Source organism: Gymnogyps californianus, chromosome 1, assembly GCF_018139145.2.
Source record: "Gymnogyps californianus isolate 813 chromosome 1, ASM1813914v2, whole genome shotgun sequence".
Taxonomy (NCBI): domain Eukaryota; kingdom Metazoa; phylum Chordata; class Aves; order Accipitriformes; family Cathartidae; genus Gymnogyps; species Gymnogyps californianus.
In genome coordinates, this window is record NC_059471.1 from 94,025,831 (window position 1) to 94,049,582 (window position 23,752).

General features: G+C 36.2%; 1 protein-coding gene across 1 annotated transcript in view; it reads right to left on the reverse strand.

Annotated features, from left to right (window-relative positions):
* RPGR (retinitis pigmentosa GTPase regulator) overlaps nucleotides 1–23,752 on the reverse strand; it is a 41,414-nt gene that overhangs the window by 13,954 nt on the left and 3,708 nt on the right. The window contains 5 exon segments of the mRNA XM_050912820.1: nucleotides 3,452–3,610; nucleotides 12,465–12,614; nucleotides 14,099–14,257; nucleotides 15,838–15,900; nucleotides 18,797–18,889. Of these exon segments, the coding sequence (XP_050768777.1) occupies nucleotides 3,452–3,610; nucleotides 12,465–12,614; nucleotides 14,099–14,257; nucleotides 15,838–15,900; nucleotides 18,797–18,889 (624 nt within the window).

Below are 23,752 nucleotides of genomic sequence, written 5' to 3' on the forward strand. Positions count from 1 at the left end.
AGAATTTTTAACTGCGATTCTGTTTATTCTCTAGAACAACTGCAAATATTAAAGGCAGAAGTAACAATAAGACTTGTAAAGAAGATGGTTTCAAATACCATATTCAACGTTTCTAAAACCTTGTATCTTTAAAAAGCTTTTTTCCAAATCATTGCTCTAAACAGTTTAATTTTTTGTTCTCTGGGAAAAAAAATGAGTTTCTTATTTTGGAGTTTCAGAGCAAAAAAAAAAGAATTATTTTAATATATACTTCCTAGCATTTACTGATACTTGCTGGAGAGATTCCAAACAGTAGCTTGATTTAATAACCCAGATAACAGTGGTTCTTACCATACAAAATTGCCAACAGAACAGATAAGACAGTCATAAAAAAGAAACCAAATGAAGTGCTTTGGAATAGACTAATTATGTATGAGAGTCAGGAAGAAACTTGCCTCGTACTCAGTAAGATAACTGGATTATGCTTTCTTCTAATTTGATAAACCCTAAGTAGAACTGATGACAAGAAATGAGCCAAAGTGCAACAGTTTCTCCATATGACATTTTCTCCTATCCTATTCCTATGTTAAATGAGATAGATGAAACAGGGGAATATACAATAGTCAGACACTCACTTCTTATTTTTTAAGACTGAAATGACACACTCTGAAAAACTGGAAAGACCCTGAAAGGATGAAAAACGCATCAGTACATATTGTGTTACTAAAGCCAAGCAGCACCCATTTTCACAGAAGATGATACATGAAATTCAGAATGTCTTCAAAATTGTACTACTTTCTTAATTTAGGAAAATGAGCTTAAAAGAGGTATAAATGTTTCTGCTCCTCTTCAAAGATATATCCCTCATCAGAATTCTCCATTTGTGGTCATGCCACTTCATCTCAAGATGCAATATATACTTCAGTACTGATTTCAAGTGAAGTTTTTGGTGCAAAGCCTATAATGCATGTATGCTACACTCACTTTTTAAATGACTACAGTGTCCAAATCTAGCTCTTTTCCCAATTTTTTCCCCAAATTTTGAGTCAGAAAAATTTCTGTATGTCAACACTCCTAACAAAGTATCTTTCACTTGAGACAGTATTTCCATTATCCTCTACTCTTTCGTTCAGTGTCTTAGGCAGAAGTTCACAGCTGTAGCCTATTTAGTAATAGCTGAATTGCATTGAAAAACCTCTATCTGACCTTTCACTCTTATCACAACTATTAATCTTTAGGAAAATGTATTTTGTTGGAGGATATTGTTTTCCTCTTCTCTTGACTCAACTGGATCTTCTGGCACTCAACACTTTGATCATCAACTGCCAGCTAAGCCAGCATTGAATTTCTTATTTGCCTTCTACTACAAAATCTATTTCCATAGGCAAGTACATCTTACACACTAAGACACTGACTTACTATGGTGTTTTCTTCACTGTATTTGCTTTTTGGCATTTATATTTTGCCTCTTTGTTCTAGCTCTTGTACAGATTTCACTATAAGATGATGTCATCCAGGTCTACATCTTCCTACTAAATCTCTGTAACAGTCATTTGTTATAATGAAATTTTATCACATGAAATACCATTAAAATATCTATTGGTTGGCTTCAGATTTATGGTTAAAAAAATAATCAATAATGATAATCAAATTATTTCTGCAGAACTTTACTTTATAATCCATAAGATAATGCTATGATTTATACATTTGTTAGCTCCAAATTTATGGTAATTTTTTTCCTAATAATGATAATCTGATTTCATGTAAAGAAATTTATTTTATGACATAGAATACTGCCAGGGTAAGACTGTATGTTGGTGGAAGAAGAGAGACAAAGGCATTGAAATGTAGACAAATGTTTGCATTATTTCCTGTATTGGCTACTGTTATTTCCTCTTCATAGTTTTCCCAAAGGAGTTTTAACCTACCCAGAATCTTGCAGCTTGACTCATCATTACACATAACCTTTCCCAGCACATCACTTCCACCTTCACTCTCTCCAGTGGCTTGCAGTACAATACCACATGATATTACTTACAATCTCCCTCAGTTAGATTTTCAGTTTATATTTTAGATATTTTGGTTATATAACCTTGAAGGCACGCCACCAGATTGACAAGAAATGACTATTTAGCATTTTCAAAATACAGATTTAAGGACTGATATCTATACATCCCACCTGTTTTTATAGCTTTTGCATTTTGGTAGGAGATTAATTACAGGCATATTATACAGCTGTGGAATTCATTACAGGCCAAAGCTGATATTTTTTAAATCGTCTGTGGGCAAAGTCAAACTTCCCTTTCGTGCTTCTATACTACTACAGTTCAGGATAGAGCTTGTGGAAATGAATAGCTAGCAATGTTTTGCATGTATCTTTTTGAAAAGCTAATTTACCATTGGCACACAACAATTTAATAGTACAGCAATATACACCATCTTCCAAGTACTATACATACAATCCTGTGAACTAATATGTAACAGTTGTATTTGCTGATTTTTATAACTTGTGCGATATGTTGAATGTCTATGTCTGTACTAGTTTTATATGTATGCTAAAGATTCTGCTCAAAGTCACAGGCAAATTCTGGATCACAACAAGAGATATTTAATCCATTTAGGCATCCAGTAGATTGTGCATCTCCATCACTATTAACAGACAGCTACTTGAAAAGTGACTTCCTAAATATTCAAGGTCATTTAAATTACTACAGAATGGAAGCTTTCCTCTAAAATTTCCCCCCTCACACCAACACCACTGTCAAGCTCCTTAGAGGAAAGAAACATCAATCATTCGTGTTGCACTAGGAGGTTCTGGCTTGTTACAATTCCAGTAAGAAAGGCACTCAGACTCTGTAACGTATCTCTTAAAATGCTATTTATTGGACCTAAGATTATAAAGAAAAAGAAGATAGTATCAATAATCTTATATTCCTTCACATGCTGGGAATCCTGAGCTGCGTGGAATTGAACAGGCCTCCAGCCGGGCACAGCATGCTACGCAGATCCCATCCATGGAAGGTTACCCCATTTTGGTCATTTGAGATCTTATAGGATTTCCTTACAAGCAAAACAACTCTATTCATCATTATACTGTCAAATGAAAAGGACATTCACATGGGAAGTTGCTGCTGAAGTTTTAGATACAGGCAAGGACACGCAAGAGGTGTAACCAGTGGTACCAAATAGGAGCTGCCTGTAAGCTCCTCTGTTACAATTAGCTGGCTCAGTTTATCCTGTAGCCAAGGGATATGCACAGCACAGGCCTGAACGGCAAACTACATGTGCGGCACAGCACAGGCCTGCACTTAAGTAAACTGTCACATGGATTTCTACCTCCTTGATGTACAATGGTCTTCCAGTTAGGATCACTACAGCATCTTACATTTCAGTGGGATGTAAATTCTTTAAAGTAAATTGAGTTTATTGGTTAAGTTATAGGGCTGTAAAAAAAGCCAGTTAAATTGCATACCTGTTAGCACCACTGTGTGTTCTCCACCACAAGCAACCTTATTAACCTTTTCCATAATTCCCAGTACAGGTTGTGGGACTCTATTGTTCTTCAGCTGTTCAGGCAATAATCCCAATTTCCCATTCTCAGGTTCTCCAAAAGTATAGAGCTCACCATCTCCTGTGAAAATACAGAACAGAGCAGGATTGCCAGCATGCGCTCAGAAGCAAGGATGGGTTGTCAAGACTGCTGCAGACGCAAATCAGTAAGGTAGAAAAGTGTATGAACATTACGGGAAAACTGAACATATTTGTATAATGTCCAAACAGCTGTGCAAAGCAGACTGCTTTGATGGGAAAAGAAGGGGCTAAATTTTAGCCCCCTCCAAGATGAGAACTGCAATATTTAGCCTTGCAAGGAATCTAGCCAAGGGAAAAACAAAACCATATACATCCTGCTTCTGAGAGGTTATAATTCCCTCTGTAATCAGTATTTATGTGAACTGAAGTTGCTTGTAAGAATCTCAATTGAAACAGAAAATCGTTTTGCATGGAATTTTGATGGAAAATCCACATTTTCTTCTTGTAAGATATAGAGAAAAAAAAGAAAAAAGCAGAGTAAATGACATGAAACTATGTGTGGTCTGGACAGCAAGAAAAGAGCTACATATCCAACAACAGGAATAGAGCAGTGGTTCCATAGCAATAACTCCACCAGAATTAAGTTCAAAAAAATACTGAGAGGTCTTTACAGATCTCTTCCTGTAACTTCTTTCTGATGTGCTACATAATCATACAAGAAGACCCTTCTCATTCACCCAGACTTTTTAAGAATCCAGTTCAAAAACTGTTTAATCCCAAATTTGAGTAATTCATTTTACTTTCAAGTTTCCTTTGTTTTATCTTTTCCAATCACTCCTTTTGCTTTTTCTCTGCTATGTAAGTCTGAATTACCATTCAAGACAGCATTCTATATATCCTTCTACCATAGTTAAAAACAGAACATGTAAAATGTACTTTCCATTGCTATATTTACAATTTATCTACATCTTTTACATTTATCTACATTTTACATTTATCTACTTCTTTTTTTTACAATTTATCTACATCTACATTTCTGATTTTCCATGCCAAGGGGCCCCCAACTATTCTAACAGGTCACAGTGAGGTTTAGGTAGGAAATGTTTCCTTATTGCTAGGAAAGCTTCAAGTTAATAGCTGAGTATTCTCCACTCCTGAAAAAGATTATCTGTGGAGTAGTGTCCTCATAGCAAATCGTGGCCCACAATCTGAATTTGAAATTACTTACCAAAAAAATCATCATACACTATTATGTAAGAAAAAGTTTGGGTTTTAATCCCAGTTGGATATAACAAAGCACAAGGATAAACAAAACTCTCACATGGAGCTAGTCCAAGATAAAGAAATGTTTAAACTAGTGTAGGAGCTGCCTGCTAAAGGCAATTCGAAGAGATAACTACAGTTACATAATCAACATAAAAACAAACCCCAGTCGTATACTCCATTATTAAAGCTCAGTCATCAGAAGCACCCATCTACAATATTTTGGAAACATGCAGATTTGTACTTCAGTACAAAATGTACTTTTACTTTCAGAGGGATACATTTAGTGTTTTCAGAGGGATACATTTAGTATTCACAAATTTACTTTTACAGCATTTAGAGGCATTACTATTACATGATGCACAAGTATCTGACAGATTCTTATTCAAAAGCTATGAATTCCTTGCCAACATGAAAGTTGGGCTGACCTTAGAAATGCTGGTCTTTCCCCACAGACAATGCAAACAGATGAGCTCAAAGAAAGTTTCAAGCTGAAGCCTTATTTAGGTGTTCAGAATTGACCATTAGAGAAGTCCATCCCTCTCAACATTGAACATAGGCAGAGCATAAGAAAACGAACTTATTACTAGTTTTCTGTTAGCCTTTGTGAATATTCCCCTATTTGCATAGCTGTTACATTTGTTGTTTTTTCCTTGCATTTTGTCAGCCACAACTTAAAATTTGGGAATTTAAGGACAACGGCAATGACCAAAAAAATAAGCCTACACAGAAACAGGAAATATGGAAGAGCTAAAAGTAAACCTATGAATAAAAATGTAAACTAGAAAAAATGAAGCTACAAATGCATTCTAAAAAGCAAATGAGATTAGTCAAATTATTAAAACCAAGTTAATAAAAATTGAAGGATATGATTCAACATGAACTGAAGTTTATTAAAACTTGGGAATACCAAGCCAAGACAGGAAAGGAATTTTATCTTTTCGAATTTTTAATTATGATGATGAGAAAGTCAAAACCAGTGTCAGTAAGAAATGTGTCATTTTTATTGAATCTTCCTGAGCTTTACTCTGGCAATACACTAATTTAAAATTTCCTTTTGCATGAATAAACACTGAGCAAGAATTTCAGGTTGCAAAACCGCATCTTCATTTTTTGTAACTATGAGACAACTAGTTAGTAATGCATTTTCATTTAAGTCATCCGGTAAATCCAATAGATAAACTAGATTCAAAATGTTTTTCCTGGAAAACTCTTGCCAGCGATATATTTTTTTTTTTCTTTGTGGCACTTGGCTCTTGATTACTTTGTGCTAAAGAGTGACTACAGCAGTGGGTGCATAGAACAGAGCAGCACAGACTGCTTTTGCCAGGACCCTCCATCAGAAGGGCTTTGATTCACTCTGAAAACCCTTAAACTACTATGTCTTTTAATAAAGCAGTGCTTCTTCCATCCTCTCAGAGGAAGTAATTCTGGAGCAGTCATACTGATCTGTGATGTATGTTACCTTTGGTATTGACAACCCATAATAAGCAAAAAAAAAAATGGTCTAAATTATGATCTATTTTCTTCAAAGGAAGCCTGAGGATAGGTTTTCAATTAATTTTAACTATAGGAGAATCTGAAGTATGTCTCTTATTTTATGGTAAAGTTCATTCAGGACAAAAAAAAAGAGGTTATGCATTTTTTAGGATACCTCAGCTTCAAATTAATTTAAATGCATAAATTTATCAATTAACTTGAAAATTCTGAAAAAAATGTATGACATACTCAAAGAGCAAAAACTGTAAGGACTTTTTTTCATAAAAGCCGAATTCCTGCTTTAAATGGAAAATGGGTCCTAAGCCTCAACATAAAGTTGCAACCCAGCACTTCCACCAAAGATGTAGAACCTAACTTTGATGGTACAATATTTATTTGTAAAGCTTACAAGACCTAAGAAATCTAGGCTCTACCTTAGTCAAAGAAACCCCAGACGATTTTATATGGTTGCTATATTTTCCAAGATCACTTCTGCCTCTCACAACGGCACAGATTCTTCAAGTACCATGCTACTGGGCCACTAAGGCTAGCAACTGGACTTATTATCTTTACTGAATGCTCTAACTGCACAGAGAGGCAAGCAGCAAATGACAATAATACAATCTTACTCAATGTCAAGCTTCCTGCAGGGTTTCACAGGGCTCAGGCTATTAAGAGTAGCCACCCACAATCTATTCACAGAGCTACATTCTCTTCAGCAAGACAAGGAAACAGGATAGCAGCTGTGTTTCCCAACTATCATCATCAGAGGTGTAACCCCATCCTCCCAGCTGTCCTTACATTTTCTTCCCTGCACACACAAACTACCCCAATAATATTATAACACTTCATTTACCTGCACGTATCTGTGCAGAAATACTTTTGTTGCATTCTTCTACACTTCTTTTCTAAGAGGTATTTTCCAGTCATTTCAATCTGTCTGTGTTTTTTAAGAAACAGCAAATTATCTGAGCTGCAGAAAAGTGTATTTCACTTCATTTCTAAACTATGGACTGTGTTTAGGCTTCTCTGTTCAGTTTGATTTTCTGTTTTAATTCTGATCTTTATTGTTATACCTACATGCAGAAATACTCCAAAGAGGCTGATACTTTGCAGTTATATGCAGCAGCATCAATTTTCTATTCTAAAACAGTAGCCCAATTAACAACAAAAAAATCAACTGCAATGTGAGGTTTTCTGTAACCAAAACATTCCATTGACAAAAAGAGATTTTAGGTGCTTCTAGGTGAAAAGAAAGAAAAAAACCCAACAACAAGAACCCTGTATTTTTTGGAAGGTAAGTATTGTTTTAATACTCTTAGATCTGCCATAAATTTCTAGAAACAAGCTGCTAAACCCCCCAAAGCACTTGGAAGTTAACTACTTCTGCAGTTCTCTTTGAAGAGACCAGCACTTCTTTTTAAACACTACTGCACTGCAAATATTAATCCAATCACAATCTAATTAATAGGATTAGAGATTCAAATGGCCAAGCTTCCATTGACTTCCCAAACTAATCAAGTTTATTACATTTTTTCAACTTAATAATCCAGCTAACAAAGATAAACCCATTTATTAAAGCAATTTTTGAATACATTACACATCCCTTTAAGGCAAATAGCAGTCTAAAAACTATGAAGAATAGCTATCAAGCATAAAAAGAATCCAGTCAAACCCAAATAAATTTTGAGTACAGTATGTGTGCAGTACATCTGCATTTTAAGGACATTACATACTGCGTGCAGTACATCTGCATTTTAAGGACATTCTGTTCACAATGGAACCTGGTTATCTCATTTTCTCCTCTCATATGAGTCACATTCCCATGTATTGAACTTTCCCTAGTGTGGTACATTTTCTGTATCACTAAACTTTAGGTCACAGGAGCGTGTCAAGGAAATGGGCAAGTAAATGGAACACTATCTTTGCCCCTCAAAGGCAAATGCGCATATTGCAGAAGTGAGAAGATATGAGACCTGGCTGGTGGCAAATGAGGGCAGCAGACAAAAGAACTGGATCACTCTATGATCCCTTGAATAAATGAAGAAAAAAAAATGAAGTATTTATTCAAGACCAAATTGGTTATAACTACCTCAAACACTGAAATTCTGAGCATGGAAGTGTTTGTGGAATGGGTGATCTTTAAAACTGGTCCTTAAAAAGAATGACAAAATACATTAAAAAAAGGAATTCAAGGAACCTGCAAAGCTCTCTATGAAAAGACATCTTCTCAGTGAGACTCTATCTTGACCTTGCTTACAGTAACAGTTCAGGCAGGGGAAACAGCAGAAGAGGTCTAATATATTCAACTCCTTTCTGGCTCCATGAATCTAATTCTGCTGTAGACACCAGAGTAGTGGTTAGATACATTGGCTTTTCCTGCTCTCCATCTCCTCCAGTGGACAAATGAGCTATATATGCTTGCCAAGCTTAACGCTTTCTGAAAAATGGTCCCCTCTTGAGTGAGTGTGGTCAAAGACTAGTCAAGTAAAGATCTGTGTATGGACTCAAAATCGTTGCTACACTCTTTCAGCTCTTTCTTTGTCTGTTGCTTTGTTTGAGACATACCTCTAATATGGGGACCTAACGTCCCAAGTCTGCAAAAAGAAAGGAAAGGAAACAGATACTGGGAAAAAGTCCTAAAGAGGGCTGGAAACTATAAACTAAAAACTTCTTTTCAGTGGAACTCCTTGAAGAATGCAAAGTGAGAGGAAAAGGGAGCAAACAATCATCTTTCAAACATGAAGTGAGTAACCAGACCAACTTCCTAATTTGCATATGGAAATGAGCTAGCCATTGCCTGTGCTTGTGCCTAGTCTAAATCTCAGAAGTGTTTTTTATTAAAAATAATTCAGGATGTATTCTGTTCTTCTATTCTACAACTACTTTTGGTGTCAGTGGGCCCACGTGTACGTGGTAGAATACAGGTGACTGACATATTTAGTAGTTGAATTATCATCTGCAAAGAAGGCATTCTAAAAAGCAAAAGTAAGAAAGGTGACAAATCATCTTTTTGGAACTACGAGATAAGAGAAACTTCGGGGGTGGGGGGAGGGTTGTAGAACTGAAGTACAAATTTAGATGATTAAATGCCGTACAATTTCCATAAAACATGCTTTTATCTACTAAAAGTTTGTGTCAGGATTCCACTCTACTTTTCATTGACATTGCACTTGGCTTTGTAGTAGTTAAACACCTTAAAGACAAATGCCTACTAAAAAAATCTTTTTAAAACCAGCTGTTTCAAAGAAATAACAACTTTAGTTTAAAAAAAAAAAAAAGCTGGAATCCATACTTCACCACTTTTTTTCTCAATAGTCTCTTATTAATGAACATCCTGCCCTGGAGAGGGCACTCTGTGACCACACTATGTATTCTAGTATCCTCATTAACCACCTTTCAGTTTTAACCCAGATATGCCTGTGATCCTAACAGTTTGCTTAGCCAGTATACAGCTTATGTCAAACATAAATATATTAAGAAAGGGAACCATATGGTGCTGTGCTCATCAGTTCAGTCCAACAACATGTCAAGTCCTACACCCTGCAACTATGTTTTATTATGAAAGATGGTATATTATTTGATGCTTTTTTATGTACAAGTCATGTTTAAAAAGTCAAAATGTAGTAATTCTATAGTATTCTAATAACTGATACGTTACAGGTGTTGAAAGCTTTCTGTTAACAGTGTTTCTCCCATTTCTTCCATAGTAACAGCAACCACAATCTAAAAAATGTTCCTCTGGTACACTTTATTGATGTTGAGGGAATTAATACAGATTATACACTCACCTGAACAGTTCAAATTTCATTTCTGGAAATGCAGAACCACCTTCTTTTCCAGATATTTCCTCCAAAAGTATATATTAAAAATAACACTAATCACTCTAAATTCTAGTATACAAGATAAAACCATACAATAAAAATACATGGAAAACTCCCTGTGCTAGGCAAACTTTTACACATACTTCAAGGCATAATTCAATGACTAACTGCCAATTTGGGGGGAAAAAACCCTATCCTTGTAATATAAATATTCCAAATACTCCATAATTATCTAGTTTGCTATGTTCTACCACCCCTCAGAGGCAGAATACTGATGATGTGAACCACTGTTCTGAGCTAGTCTAGCAAGTCCTAGAGGCAAGTGTTTTCCCTAAGTGAAAAAAGAATCCTAGTAATACTAAAAGAATCACCTTTTTTTAAGCAAAATCTTTTAACAGCATACTGCCTTGACTTCCTTCCTAACTAGCTTGTAAGAAAAATAAGGTAACTATATTTGTACTTAAACAGACTCAGATTGCAGAACTTCCAAATTCATAATTTAATGGCTAACTTCACAGCTAAAATAATGTGTGACTATGGTACGCTTAGATCAAATGCATAAGCTTTGTTTTTAAACACTGTCTGGATATACACTGACACTAGTGCAACAGAAGATCAATTCAGTAAAAGTACCTGGATGTCCAACGCTAAATTTCTATGGTAGTTAAAGTATCAGTCAAACAAAACTGTCCTCGAGGGCCCAAAGGAAAACAATAAAAAAATATTTATCCTTTCACCACAAAAGAGGCCATCGGTGTGTCAGTAGTTTTAGTGAGATAGACTGAAGTCCAATTTGTGCAAGATTTGCACATACTAAGGCTGAAAATTAAGATTTTCCATCTCACACCCAGGCCTGTTTAAACAGTAATGGGTTCAACAACTCCCCATTTTCACAGGTGATAACCAGTTCATCTTCCTATTAATATTTTAAGAGGCTCCATTTTTCTTACCCAGCTGCTACCCTAATCCTTTTTCTCATCCCCCTCCATTAAAAGTTTCCACTTTCTTAGAGCACTTGGCACACACTGTTCTCTCCTTGCTCTTAGATGCTTGTCCTCAAGCCTTCTTCTAACGAGAGCTTTTGTCGCATCCCACTGCAGTCTTGTCAGAGCTTCAGCTCTTGGCTCTAAGGCAGAAATACACACCTTCTTACTATATCCTTGAAGTAAGGATTTTTTTTTTTTTTTTTTTTTGTCATTTATTTCGAGTTCAGGAAGCTGTAGATTTCCTAACAGGTGCTGAGCTCCTGATCAGTCAGAGGCACTTCATTCATTTACTGTAATAAAGCATCTGTAATAAAAGTTGCACACTACCAGCATAACATCTAATTAATATTTGTCCACCATAGGAAGCTCTCATTCTGTTAACAGTATGTTCTCAGAGAGCTATATAGATATAGTATGTGGAAAAGTAACATTTATCAAGTAACCTGAGAAAAGTATCTGATGGAATAGTTCCTGGGTACCCATTAAAAGCTTTACAATCAAAACTATTGATCCTTTGAAATCTTTAATTACTCTGAGGGGACCAAACTGTAAAGCTTAATAATGTAAATCTATATGGCTGAGAGGAATTCATGGCTGCTCATATATAATACCATCAATACTGACTGATAAATTCACCCATACTGGCATTATTAAAAAATGAGTGGCATCATCACTTTGGAAACCAACAGAGAGCCAGGAAGAGAGAGGTGGAAAGCAACAGAGAGGTGGGTTGGTTTGGAGATCAGACACCAGCTCACTGTAGCATATGCTTCTCCTCATACTGTATGCTGCCTGTTTAACTGACTTCAAAACTTGAAATTTAAGATATAACATCAAACTTTTACAACAATCTTGCACTTCTAGCAAATGAGATTAATTTTTCCTCAAAACATAGTAAGTTATTCAATATTTATATTTCTAGAGAAGATGAAGATGATTATTTGATCATCACAAAAAAAATGAATAATCTCAAGAAAAGTTGGATTATTGAAACCATAGTATTAATCCACAACATTTGTCATAACCTTCATGAAAATTAAGTGTGATAAGATAGTCATTCTTTCTAATACATTTTTGCACAACAACGTGCAAATGCAGAAAATTAACTGCGTTTTTTTCTCACAGTATTGTTAATGCAACAATAATAAACAATTATATAGTAGATTACATACAAGTTTCCCAAATAAATCAATTAGGATCACATTTTAGAGAACCTGTCTCCAGTAAAATCTCCCAATGTGACACAAAACTACATAGATTACTTTCTGCCACATGGCAGTTTTTAACAACTATGGCACATCTAGTCTCAAAAGTAATGAATGCCTCATTAGCTACCTTTACAAAGACAACAATTTGAGAACCACTGACTTGTCTCCACTAACTGCTATTCCCATTCTCTTACCTGTTATCAAGGCAGAGTGATAATATCCACAGGATACAGAGGAAACAGGTTTTCCAACATCCACTTGACAAGGGACACTGACACAGGCTTCATCAGCCAAGCCAATCTGACCTTCTGAATTGTCACCCCACACAAAAAGCTGCCCATCCTCTAAAATGAAGACACAGATAGTTCACAGATTTAAAACCAAAACTAATAAAAAGTCAATCTAGCCATTTAAGAGCATTTCATAAACTCTGTGTATGATACTATTAAATGGCATGATCTCAGTGACATAAAATGGTATTTAGCACAATGCAACAACGCAGTCTGAAGAAAGAGGGTATCCCTTAAGCTTTTCAAAAGTGACACAGAACACTTAATCATCAACTGATGTGAGACCATAAATAGCAACAGGAAAAGTACTATGTAGAAACATTCCTTCAAAAAGAGGAAGACTGAGCGTATAACACAATTCAGTTGCCAGAGGTCAGTATGAAAACATTACAGTGAACTTAAGGCATCTTCTCATTTCTAGTAGCAAGTCACCACTTTCTCAATCTTCCAAACTTATTCTCTGTTCTAACTTTGATACACATCCCACTTATTCTTGCCTTATCTTTCAGTTCTCTTCACAGGTGATTATATTGCCCAGCTTCATTTTGTTTTCCTTAAACTATCACAATAGCTGTTCCAGGCTTATTAAGACCAGCCTCTGTTGACACAAAGACCAATGGCAGCAGTAAAAAACAAAAAAAGGTAGCAAACAACATGAAAAATCTCTAGGATGAGGTCTTCTTGCATATTTCTTATTGGTGGGAAGTAAATTGTGAATAAAAAAACGTACCATCTACAGTGCTACTGAGATGCTGTTGGGCACTAAAATCATTCAAAGTTGACTTACAAATCTCAGGAGAACGCTAGCAATTGTCACAAAAAAATACAAACCAAACGAGCAGGCTAGCATCTCTCTCTTATGCTCTCTGTCACATTCTGAAATGATAGCCTCAATAACTTATCCTAAACACGTACAGAAACATCTGCCTTATAGCAAAACTTAAGAAATTACATTATAGGGTAAAAAAGGACCACCCATCCAATGGCTGAAAGTATTATAACTGTGTGGACTTCAACATGTCGCAATTGTATAATTTTGCCATTGGAGAAATAGGTCACAGGTTAGGCCTCTCTCAGAAATAGTAATGACACAGCTGTGTAGCCGGTACCAGTAGACCAAAGTAGTTGCAGTAAGAAGTGGAATTAGAGAAACTTAGTTTTCATAAGATTCATGTTTTGTAGCTGGCTTCCCTGGAAATGAACTGAAGATTTTTCCCATTTTGAGGGTATTCATACTGTCTCTCCTTTGTAAGGATTCCTACTAAACTAGTACAGGTTGAGCTCCCATTGCAGGCGATGGCTCATGGAAAAGGTCTACTTTCACAAAAATTGTAGGAAGTTAATGAGACTGCCACCCCTTACCAGATTGTGTTGAAAGAGGCAATTAGCTATCAAAAAATGACTATGGTTACTAGGGAAAAAAGACAGGGAGGCATAGAAAATACACCCACATGTGCAGACAGAATGCTGGAATAAATGTTTCCCTGGAACACCAGGCTGGACACACATAAATAGATTTTATTAGTGGTTGCTCTTACCAGTTACTGCTGCTGAGGTGTATGATCCAGCTGCTAGCTGTTTGATCTTGTGCTGGTTGGTAAAAAAACTAATTAAATGAAATGTGGTTCTTTCCTCTGTGTCACCTAATCCCAACTGACCTTCACTGTTACCTCCAGCAGCATACACATTTCCTTTTTCTGCATACAGAAAAGCACATGTAATACACAGAACGAAGACATTCTCATTAGTGGCAAGAAGTCAGAGAAACTGGAGCAAGTAATTTAATTTTCTGTGGAAAAACATTACAGAAAAGTTGGGGTCTACTGCCCTGAAACATCCTCGAGTTGACATTAGCAGTTTCTGTTGTAGCTAGCAAGGAGGCTTTCCTGCACACGCTTGGATCAGAACTTTCTAAAGGCCTTACATGTACTGACTGCGTCTCCCACCATTCTGGAGACTCATCTAAAAAGTAAATATAATTTGAAGTTCTGCAAGAGTTCTGAGAAAGTGACTACTAGTAGCCCTGGCAGCCAGAAGAAGCTCCTTCCCCAAATAATGTGTATTTTAAGGGAAAGCAGGAGGAAAATGGTGAATTATGTCAGAGGCAAGAAAACTGAAGTCGCATTAGTACGTAAATTAAAGAGATGCGTAACTTGATAGTTTTGAGTACTGTGAATGAAATATATTTTTGCTTAGGTTTTTATTAGAAATATTTTACTCATTTTAATATTTAAATCACTTTCGATTTAATTAACTAGGTCTTTATTTTGGTTTAGAATCTTAAAATTGAAGTTAAAGCTGATGATTGATATCTTCAACTTAAGAGAACTTTAAGATTTATATTTTTAATTTTAGTATGTTTCACATCTAAAGTGCTCATCTATGATGAAAAAGATAAGGCCCATTAATAACACAAATCCAGACACAAATGTGATAAGCAGCTGACATACAATTTATAAACGATCCTTGCTATATAAATGGCCACAAATTATCTAGCCAGCGTGTACGCTAAAAGTGACTAATATTTACCCTGCGCAGTCTTGCATACTCAACTGTTATCAAAATGTTCTGTTTTATTCTAATAGTCTTATTTACAGTGCTCAGGGTCTCCACATATATAAACCTCCTAATAATCAAACAATCCTCTTTATAACATTACTGCAAGCTAAAGGATTGCAACCACAAAGATGGCTATTCCATTACATAAATTTTAGAAGCATGAAAAGAATTTGCATCAATTCTCTGTATACTGTCTCTCTAAAAATTTATTTTTTAGTTTAAATTTACAGTTTATTTATTTATAGCTTAATAAAGCAACTTGTTATTGAAATAGCAGACTATCTTGTCTAACCAAAATGCAATAAAATTTGAAGACTTGAAAACATTCAGTTCTACTATATTTACACTAATATATAACTTCACGCTAATAAAGATAAATTACTTGTCAAAGGTGAATTTGAGTACAAATATATAAAAAACACTAATATACCTTTACAGGGCTTAAATGAAATATTGATAATTGTTAACCACACCTCAAATGCCAGCAAGAAATTTTTTCATCTGTCTATGGCTAGCAAACTCCTATATAACATAAATGCATTGGCTCAGAATAAACCAAGCATTCAAAGAACTAGATATCAAAAACGCAAGTTTTAACAGTCACATTTTCATTTATTTTTCCTTCCTCAACACTCCTGGGGTTCCTAATGTAATTTTGCATGAAAACAAAGGAAGACATCTATCTTTAATATAGATATATATAATATAGGTTACATACCTGTGTAAACTAAAGTGTGGTTTCTTCCACAAACAGCAAGTTTTGTTTTTTCTGGTTTTAAAGCTATGAATTAAAGCCAAAGGGGGGGGGAAAAGTTATAAACAAGCTGATAGCTGGTTCAACAACAAAATGTTCTATGCTCTAGAGGGAGCTCTAATTTTTTTCATATTTTTACCAACAGAATGATTACAAGATTCGTTGCCCATTTGAACCTAGCACATGACTTCTTAAATCAGGATTCCCCCCAGAGGAGAAAACAGATACAGACCTTAAAAACTTATAGCTCACACTCAGGTTAGCTTGATGATGGCTACTTCATCCCAATGCCACGTTCCCCAGAATTTACCATTTATGGGATATGCCTCAAAGAATATATCAAGTTGCAGGACAAAATGCATACTTAAAGCTGTCTTCAGTTTTCATTAACGGTGCTATTCTTAACTCCCTCTTACGCTTTTCCCACTATCTTAAATCTTTAAAATCACACCGTTCTTTTGTCTTACCATCCCTATCTTCCTTTGTTACGCACAGCTACCTTTTTTGCTAGACTTTTGCTCTGCACTGCCCTCTTATTGATCACTAAACTCAATTGCTAAGGACAGTCCTATCTGGACTAGTGCCTAAATTTTTTGCATATACCATCCTGTTTCAATTTCAGCTCAATTACCACTAACCCATTGCACGTACTTCTGTGCAGTCTGGTCACTGTGAAAGACTGGGCATGTATGTGAGAGGAGTCAAGAGTTATTTTGGTGGGAAAGAGAGAATATAGAGGTGCCTTTTCTCCCATGGCAAGTGCACTCCATTTCAGAAACAGAAGAAAAAAATCTCACCGACTTTTCCATCCTCTCTCCAATTACTGATTGTTGCCAACAATTTATCTTCTCTCAGCCATGTCCATGTGCCCTATACAATGCTCTTAAAACAGCATTATTTTTATATATCTTTAATTGCTTTTCCACTGCACTAGTCCATGACAAAGCCAACAACCATCATCCCTTTCACAAACGCTTTTTCAGTCCTTCCAAATCAGCTTTCATCAGCTCCATAACATTCAGATTAAAGTCCCTTCTACCTTCTACCAAGTCACCAAATAAATCTATCTACTTAAGCACGAACTGTGTCTGGTCTGTCACACAGACACAAACATAAATTGTCCAAATTCAGGTTCCTGCCTATCCCATCTGACACCTACCACTACCACCAGGCTGGACCATAACACTTCCAATGTTGGCTTCTTCCTACAATCGTGATTTGCTGCTTTATATCCCAAAACTCTGCCTCCAACTTCAGAGATGATCTTCATCAGCTCTTCAGAAGCCTGTGCTCCCTAACCTTCCTCCCACTTAGGCTAATCCATTGTATTTGATGAGCCATGCTATATTTACAACATTGCTGGCCATTTTTCATAACCAATTTCATTAGTCTCTGGCCAAGTCCCAGAAGACATTTTGTCAAAAAACATGCAGCCATGTCGTGGTTTAACCCCAGCTGGCAACTAAGGACCATGCAGCCGCTCGCTCACTCCTCGCCTCCCCCGGTGGGATGGGGAAGAGAATCGGAAAAAAAAGTAAAACTCGTGTCCTGGCTATGCTCCCTCCCAGCTTCTTGTGCACCTCTTCACCACCAGAGCATGGGAAACTGAAAAGTCCTTGACTTGGGATAAGCACTACTTAGCAACAACTAAAACATCAGTGTGTTGTCAACATTATTCTCATACTAAATCCAAAACACAGCACCGTACCAGCTACTAGGAAGAAAATTAACTCTATCCCAGCCGAAACCAGGACAAGCCACAACCATTTGGCCCCATGCAGAAACTGAAATGTGTCCTTGCAACTCCATTCCCAAAGCCAAGTGATGACTGAAAGCTAGTGAGAAAACCTCCAGGACTTTTTCCTGCTGCCCACTGCCAAGAGAAGAAAGATACCCCCCTTGTGACTTTTTTCAATGGATGCCAGGTCTGGTTTGAACTGCTGTCATCTTCTCTTCGTCTTTTATTCTCCATTGCAATTTGACAGTAAAAACAAAACTTGACACCCAATCCATTTAAGCCAAGGTAAGAATCAATCTCTCACATGGCTGACAGAAGATGTGAACCTGAGAGTAGCTGCATTCTCCCTCTGAAGTGAAATAGAGAGAGGAGCAGATAAAGGACAGTAGAATAAACTAAATCAGGAAGAAAAGAGTTTGAACAAGCAGGATAATTTGTTTCCAACAATAAGCTAACATATCGATCTGCTGGCAGAAAGGATGAGGATAAACATTTAATGGTGAAAAGAAATGTGTTAATGGGATAGATCTGACTTGACATAAGTAAAGGGATAGGGAAAAAGTATTGACTTAGTTTTGTTTGACAAGATAAAACCGGCTAGGAAAGATCAAGAAGATAACAGTGCAATGAAAACATATTTTACAATACATGAAAGAATATGGGCATTTATTTTACTGCTTCATACAAATACATTAACATTTATGCTCCCTTGGGCACTTCTTATACTTGCTAAAAATGTAGCAGTACTTGTAGAAAGTTCCTGATAGATTTTTTCATTTATAAAGGTTCTAAGACAAAAGTGATACAGAGGTTGCACGATGCTGTTGGAACCCTGATTTCTAATGCATAGAAAACACTGCAGAGACCAAGCATCCGATTAAGGTCTTCGCAGTCACAATGAAGATGTGGTTTGTCAGAAAAGGCAAATATTACATAAAATGAGAGCCCTCAAAAAAGACAGGATACTATGTAGCTGAAGTGATCTTCAGACACAAAAGGACCCAGAATCTGGAACTGATGGAAAATCAATCAGGGATCCTTTTAAGCTACCTTTATGAGCTTGTGCAGTAATATGCTACACATGATGAGTAAAGAAGAATCAGTTATTTTGGAACTGCATCTTATAAAGTACCTTTTCACAAGGGTCTCCTTTCAAAAAGACAAAAAAAGAAAAATTAAACAAACCTTTAACACATGTTGGTTTGCTGACAGTGTTCTTTGATCCTAGTCCTAATTGGCCCCAGTTGTTACTGCCGAACATGTATAGTTTACCATTCCCTGAAAAAAAATGCACACTCAGAATCCATACAAGTGTTTGAATACTTCATTCAAGACAAGATGGTCATTCACACACTATACTATTTATTACTTCCTTTTTAATGTAAGGTTTAAGATTAGGCAATTCAATACTTAAGTGTAAACAATAATTAATGTCCTTGTGATTTTTCAGTACAAAAGTAGTAATTGCATTGTTTAAGTAAAAAAAAACCCAGGCAGAAGAAGGGACAAAAAGCAGAACAAACATCCTCTCCTTTAATTACAGCACAGATAAAGTGCTCTTCAGAAAGTAAAATGTTGTACTCTTGGACAGACCCTGCAGTTCAGAAACCACAGTATCTATAGGCCCACTTACAAAATAACAGCACATTTAACTGAGCACCCATATCTTTTACCCCAAAGACAGGAATGAATAATGCAGCTATATTTATTATTAATACAAACACAAATTTGTAATATTCAGCTTATTTTATTGTTTAGGGGGGGCTATTTCTTTTACTGCTAAATGTCTTCTCTTAAAATGATTTACAAATTTGCACTTCTACAGAACATAGTTTCTGATAAATTTTCAAATGCATTCACAAATTGTATTCATTTGTTACTCTGCATATAAAGAAGGAATGCATAAAAACACCATGCAGTCAGGGAGTTTTGTAAACCTAAATGCAAACATTAGATTACAAATCTTCAACAGGAGCAATGCCAGAATCATATTTCAGAAACTGGTATGACATGTCAGTGAACTTGCAGGTTTGACCATTACAAACAATGAACTGCTGTAATTCCAAATAACCAGTGTTTTTTTAAGAGGATGGTATACGAACAGATGAAACTTTTATCATTAGGCATGCAAATTAGCCAAAACTGACTACTGACAATACCTTAAAATTAATTAATTTCATTTTTTAAACTATTACCTGTTGTAAAGCTGTGAAGTTCACACCCAAAGATAAAACCTTTGTTCCAACAGAAATCTTTGCAAAACAATAGAAACTGATTTATTAAAAAGAAAAACTTTCACAACTGTTAAAGGGAGTTTTACTTTTGATGAAGGTCTGCAGAGCTTTGTGAGTTAGACTCCATCACAAGGCTGTCATATAAATAAACTGTCATCCTAGCCATCAACAATTATCACATGATCTCAACGCATAACAGCAATTCCACATAATAATGCCAAAATATTATGGCTGTTTGTACTTCAGCAGTGTAGGTTCCCAGCAAAGGTTCTGAATGTGATTTACAGAGACTTTGAAATATGATATTGAAATGTTTAAAATGTAACAAAAATACTCTGTTAAAAAAATGCATTTATCTTCTTAAATATAACCACATAGTTAAAAAAAACAACAAACCACCATCACCAATAACTAGTATCTAAAGTCCAAATCAAACTGTTAGATTTGACATTTTTTGGAACATGGGGCTATGTGTCAGTATTATGTCCTTCCAAGAAAGTTGGAAGGGAAGAAAGTCTGAGGTCAAGTCTATGCTCATGGTGTTTTACTAACAGCATTTATATCACCATCCCGATTTTGATAATGCAATCATGTCAAAACACATGCAGAGCTGTCTGTCACTGAGAGCAAAACGCACCTTAACAGAAAGAATTTTTATTAGCGAAATGGCATCCTATATTGGTATACACTGCCTTGTATCCTTGGTTTGTACTTTTTAACTGCCTTTATAAGACAGTAGTACTCCTGTGGGAATATGATGCCAAGCTGCTGTAATTCAGTTTAAGCACTTTCTCTTTTATCCATTCAAAATTCCAGCAGGTCATGCTTTTTATCCTATAATCTGCTGTTTCTTATACCAGTTTTTAAATTCTCAGGCATTGTTTTGTAAGTCAAGGAGCTTAATAGATGAGAGGAATTTTTTTACATTCTTTTACAACTGAGTGACAGCCTTTTATAATTTCAGGTTTCAACACTTGGCAGTGTAACAGAAAATAAGAAAACTGGGAAGCAGGTAATTTAGACAGTGAATGAAAACTAATAGGCGCTACAGAGGAACTTAAACAAATGCCTGTAATGAAGCAACATTTCTGAGTCTGTACAGAAAATCAGGTTTTGGAATAGACATGACACAATCTAAGCTAGCCAGGAAACATGACAGAATTTTGTATGCAAAAGGCCCTATTTTCATAATTGCATACTGAGATATCTCCAGTCATCACCACAGATGCACCGAAGTGACAACTAATTCAACAACAGACAAACAGGCAAGGATCATATTTCAAAACTTTGCAAACTCAGATTGCTCTAGGTTTTTTGCTTCCACTTTGGTGCTGACATAGATTGTGGCCATCTGCCATCTGGAATGGCTGGCAGAAGACAGTTCCAGCAGAGTAAGATTATGACTTTGGGCAGCAGAAAGGAAACAACAGGATATAAAGAAAGGAACTATTCAGACTGTTTTGGTGATGAAAACATACTTCCAACACCAGTCTCCACCTTCATCCTGATGCAAGACTAGAATATTTCTCTGAAGTATGCATGCATTGGCTTATCACCAGCAGATGTTTCACCAACATTAATTCATGGCTATTAGGGAAGCCACAAGATGCTTACATCTTTAGGAACAGAGCTTTTGTGAGAGACTTCAGGAAGAGTGTCTCCTAACCAGTACATTTCTCATATGAGTAGCTGCTATCACAACTGGGATTCCTGGGAACCCTATCTGCCATGTGCTCCCCTGGTTCATGACGTGCTACTAAAGGCATTCATTCAGCAGCTGGGAAATACCAGCTGAAATCCTCAACATGCTCCACAATAATAGCAGGCAGCCAAGTATTCCTATCACCTATGTTTAAAGGTATGTTTTACATATTCCCTCCCTTGCTTTCTAAACTGTATTAGTGTGGGAGGGAAATGTATTACAAGATTCTACTGAGAAGCTACATCTGAAGAAAACATAAAAGGTAATATTGTGGACAGATTATCACATGTCAGGCACCATGATTTTTTTTTATTTATTTGTGTTATTTTGTGAATAAACTATGTTAACAGTTCATTTAAAATTCATATACAATTCAAATACATCTCACAAAAATGGGAATGACATCAGTTTTGTTAGGCAAGTCACGATATTCTCAAAATAAAAGCTTTATTGAGCAATAAGAACAGTCATGCTTAGGACATTTAGCATCACACAAACAAAACCAGCAAGCTCAAGTATGTTGCTTGCTCCTCCACGTATCAAAGATCAACACAAACGTGTAGTAATCTTTCTCATTTTCCCCTTGCAGTTGATGCAAAAGATACTGTGCCATGTTCTGATGGCCGGCTGCTAGGCAGAAAGAATAGAAGGAATCTGGTGTCCAAACACCTGAAGAGATTCCAAGGTCTCTTTGGTGTAAATTGTTGAACGTTTAATGCCTTACAAAACTCGAGATTATGAGCATACTATCTTGTTGTGGTTCCATATGCACCTCTTTTCACTCCTACTTTTACACTTGATACTTCTTTCTTTCCTTCTACCCTCTTGCATTGGGGGCTTCAATTCTCTCCAGAGCTCTGAGTTCAGAAAATGTGTCTTCCGTCATCACCATTTTCCCCCTTGTGAACAGGATCAGTCTCTTTGATGAAATGTGGGCAAGCTGCCTAGGATACTCTAATCAAGGCAAATAAATAAGACAGCTGTTAACTTTAAGAGTTTTGTAGAAAAGAGAATTAATAGAAAGGTATTGGGAGGAGATTCTTAAAAATATTCGTAACACCACTTACTTCACACCAGCTCCCAACAGGATTAATAAATTGCTTTCCAAAGCCTGCAGTTATAGAAGATGCAGGGAGTGGACTGTCACTATTCTTGGGCCAAAAAATATAGAAAAGGGGCAAAAAATATTATTAAACATATTACAAGTGAAGCTGGAAGATATACTGCTCATGACTGCGTTAAAGAACTAAAGAAGGCAACTGCTTAAAAAAATCCCTGCTTGAACATTTTAATAAAGATTGTGCTAAAGGTAGAGAGCAAATGAATAAAGAAACACAAATTTCAATCCCAAACTCCAAAACTGGAGATGGAAATGTTTCTCCGACTAGCTCAGCAAGCCAACTCAAAGTCAGCAAGTAACTATCACTGGTCCTTTCTATTCCAACATACAGCCACAGTATATAAATAAAATTTTGGACTCTAACTCCCAACCTGGAAAGCCAAAGAACAGAGTGCTTTATATTTACTTTGCACTTTTCTTCCTAAAAGTCATATGGGAATATTGATGCTGGATTAGATGAAAGAAGTATTTGAAAATTTCTGAATATTTTGTTTGAATACGAAGTATTACTTCCTGTACATTTTCTTCATTTGCTTTCAGTCAAGATTCAGTGCTAGATGTAGCTGTCTCTCCTGCCCAAAACTAGCTTTAAGGAATGTTTTGTATCAGTTTGGGTGATTGTTTTACTTATGATTGTTGAGACATGTTAGTGTAAAACTGATATACTTCTATTAGATTTGAATCTACCTCATATTCCCACTGTCCCCTACATACATAGGTCCCACTACCTCTTCCAGGGGGTGGAAAAAAAAGGAGGGAGGAATTTTGTGACCTGTAAATAAAGACTGAAAATAAAATGAAGCATGCATTAACACACACCTGCTTGAGATACTTTTCCTTCCTCAGTGATGTTTGTCTTTTATCTCTTCCAGGTCAGGTTCAGCTGGATTTCAAGAAGGTCCTGGTTTCCCACAAGGTCTGTACCTTCTCAGTAAACTCATTATCGGCATGCATTTCTGGAGCTTTTATTCCGGGTGTTACTGCAGTTCAATGTCACTCACCAAGGGCTGTAATTCCACTGTATCATCCAACTCCATCTAACAGCAGAAATGTGAGGTGCACACCGGCATGCACAGGTGTGAAGA